General features: G+C 42.1%; 1 protein-coding gene across 3 annotated transcripts in view; it reads left to right on the forward strand.

The window, feature by feature from the left end:
• Positions 1–20,191, forward strand: part of med27 (mediator complex subunit 27) — a 287,097-nt gene that overhangs the window by 84,523 nt on the left and 182,383 nt on the right. For all 3 annotated transcript variants that reach the window (XM_072488608.1, XM_072488607.1, XM_072488606.1), the window contains exon 3: positions 14,295–14,425. In XM_072488608.1, coding sequence (XP_072344709.1) covers positions 14,295–14,425 — 131 coding nt within the window. The remainder of the gene's footprint in view (positions 1–14,294; positions 14,426–20,191) is intronic.

A 20,191-nucleotide genomic window follows, 5' to 3' on the forward strand; every position in this document is an offset into this window, starting at 1 on the left:
GCCGCACTTCACCTTGCTAATGTACAGTGCCCTCTTCACCCGCAATAACGTCTCCTCCACTTCCTTCAGCGCCTCCCCTTGCTCTCGCACCTCTGCCACTGTGCTCGCCACCGCCGTCATCACCTGGGAAATCGCCTCCTCCACCAGCGCACTCAAAACCTCTCTCATCTCCTTCCTCATTGTCTCCATGTATCTTGTAAACTGCCTTTCGAATTCCGCAGCCATCACCGTAGTTATTTCTTCAGCCGTAAGCAATGCGGCCTCCCCGGTGCTCCAGCCTCCATTTTCCTTGGTGACCCCGCGGTGACCTTTCCACTCTCCGACGGACCTTCAGCTGTTTTCCTTACGGACGTTCTTTTGCTCACCCTCGACATTTTTCTTCACTGTGCCGCCTCTGTGCCTTCTTCCTGCTTTTGCCGCCTCCGTGGACCCTGGGACCGGGCTTAAAGCCCCGAAAATGCCGTTCCCGAACGGGAGCCCTCCATTGTGTGACCGCCTCCCGCCCGCCGTCACCGGAAGTCCCCACTCTTCTGCCCATTTAACCAGCCTGTCTATATCGTCTTGAATTTAAGGCCTTGCTGCTCACTTTTTGCTACACCACCAATTTGTATCATCTGTGAACTTACTGATCATACTTCCTACATTCACATCCAGATCATTAATGTATGCTACAAACAACAAGGGACCAGGCACTGATCCCTGTGAACACCACTGGACACAGGCTTCCAGTAACAAAAGCAATCTTCAATCATCACCTTCTGCCTCCTACCACTAAGCCAGTTTTGGATCCAGTTTGCCAAATTGCCCTGGATCCTATGGGCTCTTACCTTCTTCACCAACCTCCCATGTGGGACCTTGTCAAAAGTCTTACTAAAGTCTATGTACATTAACCACTCTACCCTCATCTATGCACCTAGTCATCTCCTCAAAAGATTCACTCCAGTTTGTAAGGGATGATCTCCCATTGACAAAACTATGCTGACCTTGATTAATCCTTGCCTCTTCAAGTGGAGATTAATTTTGCCCCTCAGAATGTTTTCCAATAGTTTCCCTACCACTGAAGTTAGGTTCACTGGCCTGTAATATCCTGGTGTTTCCTTTCTTGTGGCACCACATTAGCTGTCTGCCAGTACTCTGGCACCTCTCCTGTGGCCAGAGCAGATTTGAACATTTTTACCAGAGCTGTCTCAATCTCCTCCCTTGCCTCCCACGGCAACCTGAGATACATCTCATCTGACCCTGGGGATTTATCCATTTTTAGGCCCGTTGAAAATAGTAATATCTCCCCCCTCTCCATGTTAAGTCGTTCAAGTAAATCACAATGCACCTCCCTGATAATTCTGCCCAATCTAGTCACTCCTTGCAGCAACTACAATCATTTACACAGCTTGACTGGAACAGGACCTTTGTATAATAGAGGTATAGACTTTTCCAACAGGAATTGATTTTGATCCATTTGAATTTGCTGCTTGCATCAGAATTTTACTTGATCAGGCATTTATTTTGAGTTAAGTACATTTTAAAGTGTCACCACTATGTACTAATTTGTCAAATGAGTTAAATTTTCAAAATTACCCTCCAGGACATGTTATCAATACTATGTTTATGGGGTAAGATTAATACTTAAATCAACATTTCTAATTTTTTAGTGAGACAGACTTCAAATATTGTGTTGTGATAACTTCTTGACCTTTTTGTTGGCATAAATCTATAATTTGGTTAAAGTTGCTGCACCAGGTTTATGGGGAAGACCGTTCCAGATTTCCACTAACCTTTGTGTGAAGAAGTGCTGCCTGATGTTACCCTAATTTTAAGGTTTTGAACTCCCCGTCAGAGGAAATAGTTTGTCTCGATCAACCCTCTCCCGTTGTGCATCTAAAATACCACAATTAGATCACCGTTTGATCTTCTATATCTGACGGGATGTAAGCCTAGACTTTGCAACCTGCCCTCTTAATTTTAATTCTTTTGGGCCTGTTATAATTCTGGTGAAGCTGCATTCCATCTCTCCGAGATTCTTCCTGCGACGTGGCATCCACAACTGAATGCAGTACTCTCAAATTGAGTCCAAACAATGCTTTATGTTGGTGACATAGTCTTTATGTCAAAGAGGGACATAATCTTTATCCCAAAGAGGCAGAAGAGACATAGTCTTCATCTCAAAGAGGCAGAAGTTAACATCCAGTTAGCCTTTTTAGTTTGTTTTTTTGTTCCTGTTTATTAGCTGTTTATGATTTCTGCACTTGGATTCTTAAATCTCTCTGATCCTCCGCAATTCAGCTTCTCATATTTAGAAAATACTCCAACCTATCATTTTTGTATTGAATTGGAACAGTTACGAAGGGGGATTCAGTAAGAGTTATATACATAGATTACTGTAGCTGTTGTGTATTTTTCATGTTTGTAATTGATAACTTCTTGCTAAGTGTTTTATATATGTTAATTACATTCTTACAATAAACTTTGTTTTATTAAAAGTGCCAGGAAGTCTGATGAATCACACCTGAAGTGAAGGCTCTTGTGCTCATCCTAGCCAAATTCAACATAAAAATTATAGGTCAGGTGAGCTTCATAATACACTTCGGAGTTTCTAAGCCCTGGCCCATAACAAAGCCACGACCATTTTTGAAGTGAGGGCACCTACAAATAAACTACACCTGATGATGCGAGTTCATTACGTCCCCCTAAATTACAGGTTTCACTGTGTTAGAATTGGAAGATCTCCGTCCATTTGTGTGAAAATTAAAGAGTTAAAGAATGTTCTACTCTCTTGGACTTTTAGATTGATCTAATTGTTTTGCTGGAAAGTTACCTCATTAGTGAGGATCTACAGCTCTGATCAGTTAGAAAATGTTTCAGTGCCACTGACTCTTCATCAGCTACTTTAGAATTAGAAAGATGTCTGAATTGTTTCATGTTGTTTTACCAGTGCACCCTGGTTATTTGATCCAATGTCTCATTAAAACGCATATGCTTCCTAATGATAAAATAGCAGAGTTTTGTTAAATAGTCAAAGAAGAAAAACACCATAATGCATTCCAATAGAAATATTGGCCAATCGCACCTATTTGCTCCCCCTTCTTCCAGAAGAGGGACTATAAATTGTAAAGCTTAATTATTCCTTTTTTGTCTTTTTTCTCTGCCTTCCCTGATTGCCTAACTATTTCTAAAACTATAATGATTATTGAAAGTAACTGGTTTATTATTCTTACAGCAGGTCTGAGGAGTGTACCTAGAGACTGTTAGATATGAAATCATGATGGCTTTAATATGAATTTAGTTGTGGATCATAACATCCTTTTATATTGGAAAGTTCCATAATGTGTGGGAGTTAGGATTCTCATTTATATTACTAATAAAAGAAAATTTCACCTATAAATCCCTTTTTGGCTTTCTTTGTCTGCAAGGTGCTCTAATCTTGTGAGACAGGAACCATCCTGCACTCTTCGAAGTGACTTGCTTTTCACCCCCATCTTCTACTTTAGTGCAACTCTCTTCTTCCCATCTTTTTGTTTTGGGTACTTATCTTTCCGTCCTTTGGAAATCTTCTCAACTCGCTATTAAAGAGACACTGGCACTAATATTGGAATGGGAAAGAGCTGTACCTCTTAGCTGAACAGGAATGGAATATTGTCCTAGCGGAAAGGATACAAAAGGCAAGAATGGAATTTGAAACTGGTAAGATTGGGGAGGGGGGTATCAGGTGGAAATAATATCAATCTGAAGTTAAAAGAAATAGGAGATGAGAGCATGGTAAGGAACAAGCGTAACATAAGTGGTCAGGGAGAAAATACAGTTTCAAAACAAAGAAATAAAAGGACTGTTAAAATCAAAGATTAATTCAACTGCCTGTACTGCAATGGAATCCACATTGAAAATAAAACCGGGGCACTGGTGACTATAATTCTCATGCAAGTTACCAGACTGAATAGGAATAACTGAAAAATGGCTGCCTAAAAATGGGACTTGCAACCAAATATTGCAGGTTATAATCTAATTAGGGTAGGATGTAGCGGGGGGGAAGGCTGTATTAAATAGAGGAAACTGAATCCATTGGATTGAAAAAAAATAGAAGATGGTGGTTCATGCCAATGGGGGCCTGTAGTATATCACTAATTGTGGAAAAGAGGTGGAAGAAAAAAAATATGGAAACAAATAAGGAAATGAATAAAGGTCATAGAAAATAACCATAGCTAATTTTACTTCCCACAAATTTCTGAAAGAATATGTATGCAGGACTCTTATTTTTAAATCCATTATGTAAAAGATCCAATGAAAAGTGGATCTAATAATATAAATGAACTGGAATAATGAGAGAAGCAAGTGTAGGGGGACTTCTAGGCAATAGTGATCATAATGTAAGGCTTAAGATGAAGATTGAGAAAGGCATTTGTAAGCCATAAACCAAATATTAAATTCAAAAATAGCTAATTTTAAGGGGTTTGGAATGGAAAAGGGAAATGTAAATTGGAAAAAAATTATTGGCTAAAGTACAAATAAAACAGCATTGTGAAACATTTAAAACTGTGGTCAAGAGTTCTGGAAAAATGTATTCCATTGAAAAACAAGCCAACCAGTAATAACAGCGTGTTAATGGACAACGAAGCACAGGATGGAAAAGAAATATGGAAGGTTAGGAAAGAAGTCAAAAAGAAGCGACAAAATTAAATCAGCATCAATGCTGGCATGGACCTGTTGGGACAAATGGCCTGTTTCTGTGCTGGAAATATTTTGTATTGCTGTACATTTGTTGCCCATGAAGCATCTTGTCATGTAAAAATTAGTATTTAAATGCATGCTGCTTAGTGATTGTTTATTTTACTTCTAGCTCAAACTATAGAAGTTGACATTGTTGGCACAACAGTGTGCCATAGCTATTTAAACTAGAATTCAAAGATCAGTGTCATTGTGCCTTTTTATTCCGATTTGGTAGAATCTCTCCTCTGATAAGCAAACTGAGGCTATCTTGTCCGTATCATATTGGGCAGGTTATGGACAGGTTATTTTCCAACTGGAAAAAACTGTGATCAATAAAAGCAGCCCAAATATCCTAATAAGAGTTGTTGCATCTGCAAAATAGTTCGAAGAGTCTGGCTATTGGGTTAGATCCTTCTGTGCAATGGTACATGTTCATCTTGCAATGTTTTACCTGCTTTTAGATACCTGTAGAATATAACTGGAGATTATTTTCTAATGTGTGCGCCATGACCAGCCTTATTTTCTTCTCTACTGACAAGAGGAATTGGAATCTAAGCTTTGTCATTGTTTATTGTCAGTACTGTAATGCTAGAGTGGCTTTTCGCATAACCAGTAGAAAACCCAACATTTTGAAGTCTGCAGCAGCAAACAGCTGAGCTTGCATCACTGCAGAGGCTGCAATAGAGCAGTATCTGTCTCATAAGCCAAAAGAAATTGAGGCCAACTTCTCACTTTCTCACTTCTATGAAAACTCGAGTGTGTATGGCTCTGATTGCAAATTTGAGTAGTAATGATCGAAACTGAAGCTGCTGACATTTTGATATATTGTCTTTTGAACTTGTTCATCTTAACATTAATTGATTTCTCATTATGGAAATCCCAGCAAAACGAAATATTTATTGCTCCTGAATGAGCTTTTAGTCCTACAGAAGCCTCTGGTCAAAGCAAAGTTGATTATATTAAGAGTACCATCAATCTTTGTCAGTGTCAATGTTCTGATCTGTAGTATAGATCTGCTATCATTAGCAAAGTCCACTCAATCAAGTAAATTAGAAGTTGATTAAATAATGAAATGGACACCCTAAAACTGACAGTAAAACTTTATAGATGATTTCGTAGCTTTCTTTATTACGTAAGTATTTGATGAGGATTCATGTTCCTGATAGCTTTTTCAGCAAAGCTTGAACGGTTTCTGTTTAAAGAAGAAAAATGATGATTTTATTTTGAGTTGAACGATCGTGTTTTTGAAAAAATTAGTTTCGGTAAGAAGGATCATAGAACCCCAACAGTGCCAAAGGAGGCCATTTGGCCCATTGAATCTGCACTGACCCATCTGAAAGAGCATCCTACCTGGGCCCAATGCCCCATCCTATCCCCATAACCCCACCTAACCGTTGGACACTAAAGGGCAATTTAGAATGGCCAACCCATCTAACCTGCACATCTTTGAATTGTGGGATGAAACCGGAAAACCCAGGAAGACATTGGGAGACAGTGCAAACTCTACACAGTCGCCCAAGGCCAGAATTGAATCCGGGTCCCTGGCATTGTAAAGTAGCAGTGTTAACCACTGTGCAACCGTGCCACCATGCTACTTGTGTTCGTAAGGGTGCAGCACTTTGTTCAGTAGCTAGGTTTCAGTAATTCATTATGGCACTTCAGATATTACATCTGACCTCTTTCAATACATTAAATCTGTAAAACACTAAATGTCAAAAAAAGTGATGAACACGGGTACACTACACTTCTATTGTAGCTGTATTGGTAAATAATACGATGCAAATTTGGGTTATTTACTAGTGTCGTTGTGTCTCCTTTAAACCGTCTGCCGTAGAAAGGAACTGAAACTTTCAACTAAAAGAAAAAGGACAGACTAGTATTTGAATAGCTCCTTTGACCACCATCAACATTAAAAGCATTTTACAGCCAATGAAGTATTTTTGAAATGCGGTCAATGTTGTGGGAAATGCGGAAGCCCGTTTGTGCGCACATTCCCACAAATAGTAATGTGATAATTACCAGACAATCTGTTTTTTGTTGATTTGAGGGATGAATATTAGCTAGGACACCAGGAATAGCGCCCTAGGTTTCCTTTTGAAATAGTGCTATGGGATCTTTCACGTCCGCCTGAGAGGGCAGGCGAGACCTATATCACATCTCATCTGAAAGATGGCACCTTCAGTAGTTCAGCACTCCCTCAACACATTAGTTGACAATTTCTGAAACAATTTAGTTTGGCTGGAAATTATGTTCATTTCTGTGGAATATTTGGAACAATTCGAATAAATACACTGAGAAATGATTACATTTCAGGATTTGAGGGAAACAGTTTGGGAAGTCTTGTAAGTATGATTCTAGTGGATCTTGGCATGGTATCTGTCAGCTTCAAATATCAGATGATAACTTCACATGTTTTTTGATCTGCCAATGTCCATTGCACTGCTCCCATGTTTTTCACCTTTTAGAGCACAGTCTTTGATCACAGGATGAATACAAATGAAGGAGGCTGTTTCAATCTATCCTGGCTCATCCTGCCAGAAAGATTCCACAGTTCCTTCATCATATTTTCTATTGCATGATTATCTTGCGCGAAAAACGTCCACGCAATAAGCCCTATCTTCGCTGTTTACTAGTTTGAATCTTTTTATTATTTCATGGGATGTGGTGTTCCTTGCCAGGCCAGCATTTATTGCCAGATTCAATTTTTGATCATGGTCGGTGGTGCCAAATTAAAACAAAACAGCAGCATAAAATAGCCCTCAGTACTGTATCAGTTTCAAAATGGAACACAACAGCAGCATAATATCCTGCACCACTGCATCAGACAATCAGCAGATAGCATAGCAACCTTCACTACTGTATAAGGGCGACATAACATGGGCAACGAAGTGGTGAGCAGGAGAGAGTCTGTGGAAGAGGACACTCCAAAGTGGTGTTGATTGAGTCACGCACACCGTTTATGGTTTTGCATAATGTAGGCCCCACATTTTGACCCATAACCCCACGGGAGTTACAATGCACAGTTGTTTGGGAAGTTCTGATCTAGGTGGTTGAGGTTGCTGGTTTGGACGGTGCTGTCGGATGAGCCTCCATGAGTAACTGCAGTGCATCTTGCCGATGGTACACACTGCTGCCACTGTGCTTCAATGGTGGAGGGAGTGAATGTTGAAGGTGGTGGATGGCATATGAATCAACCGGGCTGATTTGTGTTGAGCTTCTCAAGTGTGGTTGGTGCTGCATTCACCCAACCAAGTGGAGAATATTCTATCATAATCGTGATTTACGCTGTGCAGATGGTGAACAGATTTTGGGAAGTCAGGTGAGGTATTCATTGCAAAATTCCCAGCCTCTGAGCTGCTGTTGTAGCCACCATATTTATTTGGCTGGTCCAGTTCAGTTTCTGCTCAATGGTAAGCCCCAGAATATTAATGTTGAGGGATTCCGTGATGGCAATGCCATTGAATGTTAAGGAGAGATGGTTAGACTCTCTCCTGTTGGGAGATCGTCATTGCCTGACACTTGTGTGGCTCAGATATTACTTGCCACTTATGAGTCAAATCTGAATGTTGTCCAGGTCTTGCTGCACATGGGTATGGACTACTTCAGTATCCAAGAAGTGGCAAATGGTGTTCAATGTTGTGTAATCATCAGTCAACATCTCCATTATGATGGATAAAAGGTCATTGATGAAACAGCTGAAGATGTCTATGCCTTGGACACTACCTTAATGTACTTCTCCAGCAACGCCCTTGTACTGAGATGATTGACCTCCATCAAACACATTCTTTGTGCTAGGTATGACTCCAATCAGTGGAGAGCTTTCCCCTCATTTCCTATCAACGTCAGTTTTGCTCGGGCTCCTTGATGCCACACTCTGTCAAATGCTGTCTTGATATCAAGGGCAGTCGCTCTCACCTAATCTGTTCCTTTGTTCATGTTTGGACAAGACTGTAATCTGGCCAGATGCTGAGTTGAGGGGCTCCGGCAGAGTCCAAATTGAGCATCCGTGAGGAAGTGCTGCATGGCGATAGCTTCTGTCACTTTTCAGTGTTTGAATCTATGTTCACTTATTCTGCTCCCTCATTCTGGTTTGAAATAATTTTCCGAATCTGCCTTTTATAGATCTTCATTTTTCCTTTCAATCCTTATTTCATAAACTTTAAACTTCTTATGATCCCTGGCCAGAACTGGAACAGTTATGTTTTGTTTAAAGTAGATAAAGGTTGAGAAAAATCCCAAAATATAACAGCTGTCTTGAGAAATGTTGGACCTAGAGTCCAAAGAATCCAAGAATAATCTAATTAATTTTTTCTCAATTATGTGGCCATCTGTTGGAGAATTAAAAATAAAATATTAAATAGAGTAATTTAAAATCTATGCCTAACAGTACAAACTGGCAGATACTGTAGTAAGATTCACAAATGGGATTTATAACCATTCCCTGGAATATTTCTCCAACTTTGTAGCCTGAAACTGGATTGTTGATGAGCTATGTAGCAACACTTCACAGGGCTGGTTGTAGACTATTTTCAGGCGATGATTTATTTATTACTGTATTACATGACTACCAGAAGGCAAACTAGATGGACTTATTTCCATCTGGCATTCCTATGTTTTTAATTTTTTTTAAATTAAGGGGCAATTTAGTGTGGCCAATCCACCTACCCTACACCTCTTGGGTTGTGGGGGTGAGACACACACAGATACGGGGAGAATGCGCAAATTCCACACTGGACAGTGACCTGGGCCGGGCCTCGGCGTTGGGAGGCTGCAATGCTAACCACTGTGCTGTCCTAACATTTCTGTTAAATGGAAACATAACTTGGAACAGGAGGAGGCTGTCTGTTCCTTCGATCCCGCTCCGGCATTCATTGTGATCATGGCTGATCATCCCACTAAATAGCCTGATCCTGCCTTTTCTCCCTATAACCTTTGATCCTCATTCGCCCAAGTGCTATATATAACTGATTGAAAACATACACTGTTCTGGCACGATTGTTTTTTGTGGTAGCGAATTCCACAGGCTGACCACTCTTTGCGTGAAGAAATATATCCTTATTTCAGTCCTAAATGGTCTACCCCTTATCCTCAGACTGTGATCCCTGGTTCTGGACACCCCGCCATCAGAACATCCTTGGTGCATCTACTCCATATAGTCCGGTTTGAGCTTTATAGGTTACTATGAGATCCCCCCTCATTCTTCTGAACTCCAGTGAATACAATCCTAACTGATTAAATCTCTCCTCCTACCTAAGTCTTGCCATTCCACAAATCCATCTGGTAAACCTTCTCTGCATTCCCTCTATAGCAAGAACATCCTAGAAGATGCCACCTTGGAATTCTTTCCAACTATCTCTCCCAATTAGATGGCTTCAACAAGAATCCACCTCCAGGGTTTCAAGATTTTTTTCCTCTGGATCTCCACGTACACTCGAACTTTACCAAGCACACTTTCACATCTTTGGGTGTACCAGACGGAACCCCACTGCTCCAAAGGTCACCAACCCTGGGCTACCCTCGCGGATCTTCAGGACTTCTCTCAAGCACATTTTGCTGTAAGTCTGCTTCCTGCATCCCTTTCTTTCACATGGGAACTTCCCTCAGTTCCTGTAGCTTATCTTGACTCAGCGGGATTTATCTCTGATCCCCACCCAGAACTTTCTTCTGGGATCTCTTTCTGTTCCACTCTCCGGTTTGAGGCCATTTTCCTGGTCTGAGACTTTCTCCCTGTCCCACTTCCTGAGTCCTCTCGGAATACCTCTCAAAATGGTGTTCCTGTTCAGGTCACCTGTCCTGCAGTTTCATGTTGTTTCCCTTTTCTTCTTTCTGTGCATGTGCGCAGGACTTGATCCAGAGCTGGGGATGTGAAAACAAACGAACTGCACATGTGCTGCCATTTCCTGGCACCGGTACATGTGTAGGAATATCAGGTCCACTGAGTTTCCAGCTTCCGACTGCCGATCCAAAACTGAGTAAATCTTGTTGCTTGAGTTTCATCACCAGCCCCAGCAAACGCCAACTTTTTTTAGTCATAGTCAGATCCAAGGCAGGTTGAGAATTGAGTAATGCTTTACAAAACAGTGCTCAAATCTAACATTTAAAACAAAATAATGTAATAAATTTTTACTTTGATGTGATCCCATTATGAGGACCATCGTCTACAGCTGGCAAATTGCATTCCTATAACTACTGTGCTTGCATAAGTGATTGGGGGGGGGGGGGGGTGCGGGGGGGGGGGAAGATACTATTGATCATCTAGATGGGAAGTACAGATTCTGTATTGATGGTTAAACCAATCCAGAAGCCATGTTATGAAAGGTTTTGAGTATAACAATCTGCACACTTATTGAATCTAAAAGAGTTGACTCTGATGCAGTGAGAGGACTGTCTTACTCTGAGAGATGATCAACTCTGATCACCACAAAGTGGCACAAGAGAGCCCAGGCTGTTCTGTTATACTTTGCATTTAGCAGGTTGTCAAGCAAGTAAAGTTTGAAAATGCACTACTTGTATCCTCTCACAAATCGAAATCTTCTAAAGGAGTTGGAATTGATTGGACTAGTTATGTGTTCAACCGTGAGCAGCATCAGCTAGGTTAATGATAAGGCAATTGGATTAATTTTTCATTACAATTTTTAATTATGTGCATCACCAAAGCAGAAGCATTGCCCTGCCAATCTGTAGCAACTCTGACTCAAACTTTACTTCACAGAAATCGGGTTCTACATCTGAACAGCCTGTTTTAAAATCATTGCACTGCAGTTGGACAGAATCATAGAATTCCTACAGTGCAGAAGGAGGCCATTTGGCCCATCGAGTCTGTACTGACTCTTTGAACGAGCTACCCATTTACACCCCCCCGCCCCATCTCTGTAGCCCATAACCTAACCTGCACATTCCTGGACATTGAGGGGCAATTTAACTAGGCCAATCCAGCTAACCTGCACATCCTTGGACTGGGCTAAACACCTGGAGGAAACCCATGCAGACACGGGGAGAATGTGCAAACTCCACACAGACAGTGACCCGAGGCTGGCATTGAACCCGGGTCCCAGACGCTGTGCGGCAGCAGTGCTAACCACTGTGCCACCTTTGGCAGAATCATATTCCACAAATGTTGGATATTTGATATATAACATTGGAAAATTATGGATCAAAATAGGTTACCTGATCCCAGTGGGTGTAGAATTACACCTTCACTTTCCAACAGAACATTGGCTCATCTTCTACGAAGTTTAAAATTCCTCCTTTTTTCACATGTTTGTTGCCTTTTTTCCTGCAGCTCCCTGAGCTACTACTTAAAAATAATGTATATTCAGAAGAAATCAGAACACGTGCTTGTTGGGTAAATTGGACATTCTGAAGTTTACCTCAGTGTACCCGAACAGGCGGCAGTGTTTGGCGATTAGGGGATTTTCACAGTAACTTCATTGCGGTGTTAATGTTAGCCTACTTGTGACAATAATAAAGATTACTATTATTAATAACTTAGAAGCCCAAGTAATATAGAATTTAGAAAGACAGATGGTAATTTAGATATCTCAATTAATGTTGACCTCTGTTTATGTGGCTTGAACCAATAATGAAAATGGTCCAGTCTGAGAAAATTGTCTACTTCCTGAGGCTCATCCCAGTTTTTTTTTTTAGTAGGAAGGAGGTCAAGAGAGAAAGTGTTGGATTTAATGGAAAAGTTGAGTTCGAACAATCAGTGAGAGTTGTGAGAGAATCTAGAGAGAGTGCCTCTGGTTTATTCAGGGTGAGCCTGAGAGGCAACTGGGCAGCACGGTAGCATTGTGGATAGCACAATTGCTTCACAGCTCCAGGGTCCCATGTTCGATTCCGGCTTGGGTCACTGTCTGTGCGGAGTCCGCACGTCCTCCCCGTGTGCGCGCGTGGGTTTCCTCCGGGTGCTCCGGTTTCCTCCCACAGTCCAAAGATGTGCAGGTTAGGTGGATTGGCCATGATAAATTGCCCTTAGTGTCCAAAATGGCCCTTAGTGTTGGGTTGGGTTGTGGGGATAGGGTGGAGGTGTTGACCTTGGGCAGGGTGCTCTTTCCAAGAGCCGGTGCAGACTCGATGGGCTGGGTGGCCTCCTTCTGCACTGTAAATTCTATGATAATCTATGATAGTGAAGGGGAAGCATTTAAAAGGCAGAGTAATGAATGGGTAATTCGTTAATCTTGATGACAAATCACCAGAGTCCAGTTGCAATATATATTTTTTAAATTCTTAAAGGTATTTCAGTCTTGTTCATGATTGTAATCTATCTTTGTGTACATTCACTTGTAAAGCGAATTTTCTTTATGCCTTTAGATTTACACGAATCAGGTTAAACTGATAAGGAACACCTTCAAAGGAATGAGGAAAGACCTTAACTGAAATTATAATTCAAAAAAACCTATTGAGGATATATTTAAAAAGCTTTAAAGACATAATACTGAGGTATTTAAGACAATTACGCACCAAGGTCAAGGAAGCCTAGACGAAGCAAATATGACTAAGTGAATTAACCAAACAAAATGAGGTAAAACAAAGAAAGAAAAACCCTGTAAGGAAAGCATGATAGAAACCATTGCAAAAACTACAGTGACCGACACAAAACAGTCTGGTCACAAGGGAATAGGCAATGCATCTAAACAATGGAAGAATCGCTTCCAGTACGGAGAAAGAATGAAATCCCTTGAGGATAAGCATTTATTCTGTGGATGAACAACATACAATGTGGTTATTTTTTGTAGGTGAGTAATGTCCATGCCACCGGAATGCACAAAGTTTCCCCCCAAAATACCTGGGGACAGAAGGTATTTATTTGACACTTCTGAAAAATACGGATCATATGAGGAAGTTGATGGGAAAAGGAGAGATTTAGAATCATCTTTAAAAGATGACAAGATCCAGGTGAATCCTGGTCTTGTATAAATAACTGGCAAAATAATAAGATTGAACAGCAGTAACAAACTGGAGGACCATGAAAATCGCTTAGTGTCACAAGTAGGCTTCAAATGAAGTTATTGTGGAAAGCCGCTAGTCGCCACATTCCGGCGCCTGTTCGGGGAGGCTGGTATAGGAATTGAACCCGCGCTGCTGGCCTGCCTTGGTCTGTATTAAAAGCCAGCTATTTAGCCCTGTGCTAAACCAGCCCCCATGTGTATGAAAACTAACAGTGAGCCAGGGCTTGGAAGGGCCAGAAGGACTTCCACATGTCTACCATTGGTTTGTGTGACATGGGTTTGCTGATACCTTCTTGCACAGTTCTCAATTTTGGCCATGTGCCTGTTGGGAAAAAGTCAGCAAAGGCTTCACTTTGCCACAGTTTGTGAAGATTGCTGGGAGAGTGATCTTTTGACCCCTTTCATATGTTTACTAAGAGCATTGACAGTGGCGCGAGAGCAGGCCAGCTACAGGTAATGTGTTGTATTATGGGGTAATTAAAAAAAAAAAGCTTTGTTTCTCCATATTTCTCAGCATCAAAGACAAATCTTTCTCCAAGATGTTACTATTGTTCGATATTTCACCACAGGGGATTTATGATGCCTGGATTTTATTGTTTATGCTCCTAAACTGACCGTATACTTTTTCTTTCTTCTTTTTCTCAGCTCCAGTATCATGCCGGTCTGGCTTCCAGCCTGTTAAACCAACAGTCTCTGAAACGTTCGGCTATGCAAATGGGTGTATCCGCAAAGCGTCGGCCTAAGGTTCAGCCTACCACACTTGCTCTACCTCCTCAGTAAGTTTGCATTGCAAGCCGTTCATTGCAGATGGGCTTATGACTCTATGTTGTGTCTAGAATTTGGCTCATTTTCTAGTTGGCTAGCCATATCATTCCAATGGTGTGGGCCTAGCTGTGCAAATTGTATTCAATTCACATATAGCATGCTGTCTTGCTCTCTCGGTTTGGGCTTCTATGGAATGATAGTCGTACAGCCTCGTTGCAAAACGAGGAGAAAGTTTATGGGGATTGATGGGGCTATTTGGTAAGTTTTGGAAGGACCTTTCCATTTTTCATTTCTCCTGGCAGCCTGTTGTACACTGAAAAGAAAAACTTGCAAAGCTATTTTAACACACTGTGAAGCATGTCTAGACAAAGAGCAGTGAGCAACAAAGCTTCAAGTGTGCAATTTGTCAGAAGTCGTGGAGTGATATTAATTTCCGTTTTTTTTTAAAGAAGGACTTATTTAATTATCACTTTCTGGGAAATTTTGCCTTAAAACTACATGTAAAGCTTGGGACTAGCGATGTCACATTGAAGTATTAGCTCCCAAGGCTCAATGTTGAAGCATTCACCCGTGACAAACCTTATTCATTCAGAAGCACGAATATGATTTTCTCTGGACCCCAGAGGCTCAATGTTCTGCATAGCTTCTAATTAGTAAATAGCATAAACTAGTAGTGCTGATATTAAAGTGTTACTGTGAGGTATTCTTAAACCATGGGGTCACGATGAAGAATGTTTTTAATGTAACTCCAAATGATAAATGCCCATTGTAGCTCCTGAGATATATTTTTCATATTATCAGCAAATAATTTTGCAAGTTTTATAAATTGCTCAGTATTTATAATATTCTTCCACACTATTTTTAATCCTCACCAAATGTGGTCTTTTTTCATATCATATACAGGGCTAGTTTTGAAAATGGGGTGCGCCTATGTAGAAGAAATGTTTAGATTATTTGCCGTTTATATTATGTTCCTTGCTGCACCGCTTTCAAATAATCAGCTTAGGCCTGTTGTCCGAGTATTACAGACTTCTAACCATTCTGACAAGGAAACATGGTGTAACATATGATTTTATCTTAACCAAAAGGATACAATCCTCCATTTCAGTCTGAAAAGAACACTTAATTGACAAATGAGTTTCCAAATCTGCACATGATATCCTCATATACCATAAGGTGTGTCGCTCAAGGTGAAGTAAGATTTGCAAATGACAGAATATTGATTCATTTTAATTAGTGACTGCTTTGTTGCACTGTGAAAAAGAAAAAAGGATTCCTAAACCTCTTGAAATGAAAATCGCTTATTGTCACAAGCAGGCTTCAAATGAAGTTACTGTGAAAAGCCCCTAGTCGCCACATTCCGGCGCCTGTTCGGGGAGGCTGTTACGGGAATTGAACCGTGCTGCTGGCCTGCCTTGGTCTGATTTCAAAGCCAGCGATTTAGTTTGGGGTCACTCGAAGTTAAGTTACATATCTTGTCATTCCATTCTGCTGTCTGACGATGGAGGAGGTCCCCAGTGGAGGGCTCTCTACGTGGGATCCCACCCTTTTTCCATCAGACCTGGGGTGGAGGATGTTACACAAAACAGTGCCATGCAATCGTAAATTAAGATGTTTACAGACTCCCATGCCACATGTCTTTTCTGTGGCCGAGGGGAAGTCTGAGTTTTACGTAGACTGCCTGAGGTTGCAGCCCCCTTTTCATTATTCGTAGGGGCTGCAACAGCTTCTCAACCTCAATCTCTGTTTGCACTTCAGTCCTGTGCTCCTAATCATGGTCACCCATTGCGGAGGGGGCAAGGAGGGAGGAGGACCTCTTCATAAACCTGTTCCTGGGTCTGGACAAGTTGACCATTAACAGATTCATGCAAGGGATGGTCGAAGGGGTCATCTGACCCCACTGCCTGCTCCTTTAGCATGGCTCCATTCTCGGCCGGGTGGTATGCGGTGTCCACTGGTATGCTTCAGGTCTTCCATGACTGTGGGCATTGCAGGGCTTGGAGAGCATGGGAGCACCATCAACCCCCCCAACTTTCCTTTTAACGTTTTGTTTCAGATGCAGTGTCCCATCAGGGCCGCCTGTCATTTTTAATCTTTTGTTCAATTTATTAATTTTTGTTTAATTTTTTAAAAAGTGCATAAAGAAAGTCAGCTGGTGCAGTACGATGGTAGTTTGGAGGCATTGATCTGTAATATTGCATCCTGTGAATAAACCTAGGAACAAGAAAAAGACCGTATGTCTTTTGCTTCACCATCTTGCTTGGATCCATTCAACATGGTGGCAGAGAATGATTGCCTAAAGGTCAAGATTGGAAATGAAGAAATGGATTTTGCACACAATGCTGTAATCTGAGTTACTTTTCAGAAGACTGGTTGAAACCAAGCGTAAATTGTCAGGGTGTGATTTTCTACTGATGATTCCCAGAATATAAACCTCAAGACTAAAGTAGAAATGAATTAGATATATGGACACGGGTTGCATCCTTAGTGAAGAGGAAAAAAAAGCTCGGTCATGGTACTGTCACTTCCCAGCAAACAAAGGTTCGTTTACAAGATATTTCTGGAGCTAGAGACTCATCAGTTAGTCACTGAGGAAGGTTTAGATAATCTATGAAGATTTATGGATAACATTTATGCGAAAGACAATCTATTAAATGCGTAAGAGGCATGGTCAGACTTTGATAAATTTAGGAAGACAGACGGTAATTCAATAGAGGAATATATTATGGAATTTAACAGACTATATACAAGATTAATAGTCGCTTGGTAGTGCAGAACTGAGTATTACTGAAAGAGACACTTTGTCGAAGCTTTTTGCCTTGCACTCATCAGGACAACTGCAAGAATACCACTGTCGAGGAAATTATACTGTGTGAGAAGAGGATGTTGATTGGTTGGCAAGTGGACTCTGGTAGAGGTGTTGCCATGGAGAAAGCACCAGTTGCTGTGACAAACAGTTAACTGCCAAGCATTGTTTGAAATTTAAACCAAACAACTTGACACTGGTCAAGTTATTGCTCTGTGGAATGAACGGCGAACGGCTATCACTGTTTTGTTTGGCTGAAACAGGCACAGTGTATGTACATGCTACTTATGTAGGGACCTGTGTATTAATATATATAGCTTCCAACAAAGGCAAATGCGCCATACTGCGAGCCCGACTAAACATCTTACATTGATTATCAGTGTAATTCTTCACACTGAGGATTATTGAGCAAATGTTGTCCAGTCATGGAATGTTGGACATTGTGTTTTGCAAGCATGGGCTGGATGGGTATAGTCTGCAGTTTGACGTTGCAAACGGTGGAAGAGACCTGCTGTTTGATACTATCTGCCACATGTATTGAGGCTTAAAAAAACAAGTTCATGGGAAAGCACTCCTTTCTAGCAGCCTTTTTGGCACAAATGGGACTTTGGACAGTGTCACAAAAGATGGAGGATTCAGTGCTCGCAGTGTTTTGTAATCATTCAGATATGGGGGCCTAGATACAGCAGAGGAATCACAGACAAACAAAATGAGGGTGGAGACCAGATCTGGCAGATGACAGGAATGGAGTGGTAATTTAAAAAATTTAGAGTACCCAATTATTCTTTTTTTCCAGTTAAGGGGCAATTTAGAGTGGTCAATCCATCTACCCTGCACATCTTTGGGTTGTGGGGTGAAACCCACGCAGACATGGAGAGAATGTGCAAACTCCACACGGACAGTGACCCAGGGCCGGGATTCGAGCCCGGGTCCTCAGCGCCGCAGTCCCAGTGCTAACCACTGCACCACATGCCACCCAGGAATAGTAGTAATAACAGAAGAATGATTTCCAGGGGTAGTAATAACAGAAGAATGATTTCCATGAATGCCTGGGCAATTACAAACAGAGTATCCAATCAGATTCAAAGTATCATTGTCCAAAATGGAACAACAGGCTTTTTGAGGTGACGTATGATGGGAAAGGGGGAAGATGACGACATTGATCAGTGTGCGAGATTTCTTTTTTTTTTTCACCTCCTGCTCCTCCACTTTCGGGAACCTCAATTGGTCCAGGAACTGCCGCATCCCCTCCTCTCCCTCTGGGGGTTGAGACCTATACAGTTCCTCATAGAAGGTCTTGAACACCTCATTTATCTTTCCTGCCCTTCGCATTGTGTCTCCCCTTTCGTCTCTAATTCCTCCTATCTCCCTCGCTGCTGCCCTCTTTCGCAATTGATGCGCCAACAGGCGACTAGCCTTTTCCCCATATTCATACCTCCTCCCCTGTGCCTTCCTCCACAGTACCTCCGCCTTTCTGGTGGTCAGAAGGTCAAACTCCGTCTAGAGTCGTCTCCTCTCCCTGTACAATTCCTCCTCCGGGGTCTCTGCAAATTCCCTGTCCACCCTTAAAATCTCCCCCAGTAATCTTTCCCTTTCCTTGGCCTCTGTTTTCCTTTTGTGGGCCCCAATAGAGATCAGCTCTCCTCTGACCACCGCTTTTAATGCTTCCCAGACCACTCCCACAGGGACCTCGCCGTCGTCATTGACTTCCAGGTATCTCTCAATACACCCCCGCACTCTTGCACACACTCCCTCATCCGCCATCAGTCCCACATCTAATCTGCTCTCTGTCCTCTCCTAATTCCAGGTCCACCCAATGTGGGGCATGATCCGAAACCGCTATGGCTGAGTACTCAGCTTCTTCCACCCTAGAGATCAACGACCTTCCCAACACAAATAAATCTATCCGGGAGTACACTTTATGGACATGGGAGAAGAAGGAAAACTCCCTAGCCCTAGGTCTAAGAAATCGCCATGGATCCGCTCCCCCCATTTGGTCCATAAACCCCTTAAGTACCTTGGCCGCTGCCGGCCTTCTTCCGGTCCTTGAGCTGGATCTATCTAGCCCCGGGTCCAGCACCGTATTAAAGTCCCCTCCTAAAATCAAGTTTCCTGCCTCCAGGTCCGGTATACGCCCCAGCATCCGTCTCATGAATCCCGCATCGTCCCAATTTGGGGCATACACATTAACCAACACGACCTCCATTCCCTCCAGCCTACCACTCACCATTACATATCTACCTCCGCTATCTGCTACGATGTTCTTTGCTTCAAATGCTACCCGTTTCCCCACCAAAATGGCCACCCCTCTGTTCTTTGCGTCCAGTCCTGAGTGGAACACCTGTCCCACCCATCCTTTCCTTAGCCTAACTTGGTCCGCCACCTTTAGGTGCGTCTCTTGGAGCATAACCACGTCTGCCCTTAGTCCTTTCAAATGCGTGAGCACTCGGGCCCTTTTTATCGGTCCGTTCAGGCCTCTCACGTTCCACGTGATCAGCCTCACTAGGGGGCTACCTGCCCCCCTCCCGTGTCGACTGTGTGCGCGAATTCTATTGGTCAGAAGAAACTGGAGTGGGCTCGATGGGCCGAATGGCCTTACGTCCGCTCCTAAGTCTTATGGTCTTATGAAGAGAGATTGAATCGGTCAGGATTGTATTCGCTGGAGTTCAGAAGAATGAGGGGGGATCTCATAGAGGCCTATAAAATTCTAACAGGACTAGACCGAGTAGATGCAGGAAGGATGTTCCCGATGGTGGGTTTGTCCAGAACCAAGGATCGCAGTCTGTGGATACGGGATAGATCATTTAGGACAGAGATGAGGAAAAACGTCTCCGAAGGGTCAGTGAATGGAAGAACGTGACCATTGTAGGGAGATTCAAACACTGGCTAAACGTTCAATATACTGGGCAAGAGGTAAGATTTATGGTTCGTAAAATGAGGTAAAACTGTGGTAAACAAGAAAATAAAGTGC

Source organism: Scyliorhinus torazame, chromosome 22, assembly GCF_047496885.1.
Source record: "Scyliorhinus torazame isolate Kashiwa2021f chromosome 22, sScyTor2.1, whole genome shotgun sequence".
NCBI classification, from domain to species: Eukaryota; Metazoa; Chordata; class Chondrichthyes; order Carcharhiniformes; family Scyliorhinidae; genus Scyliorhinus; species Scyliorhinus torazame.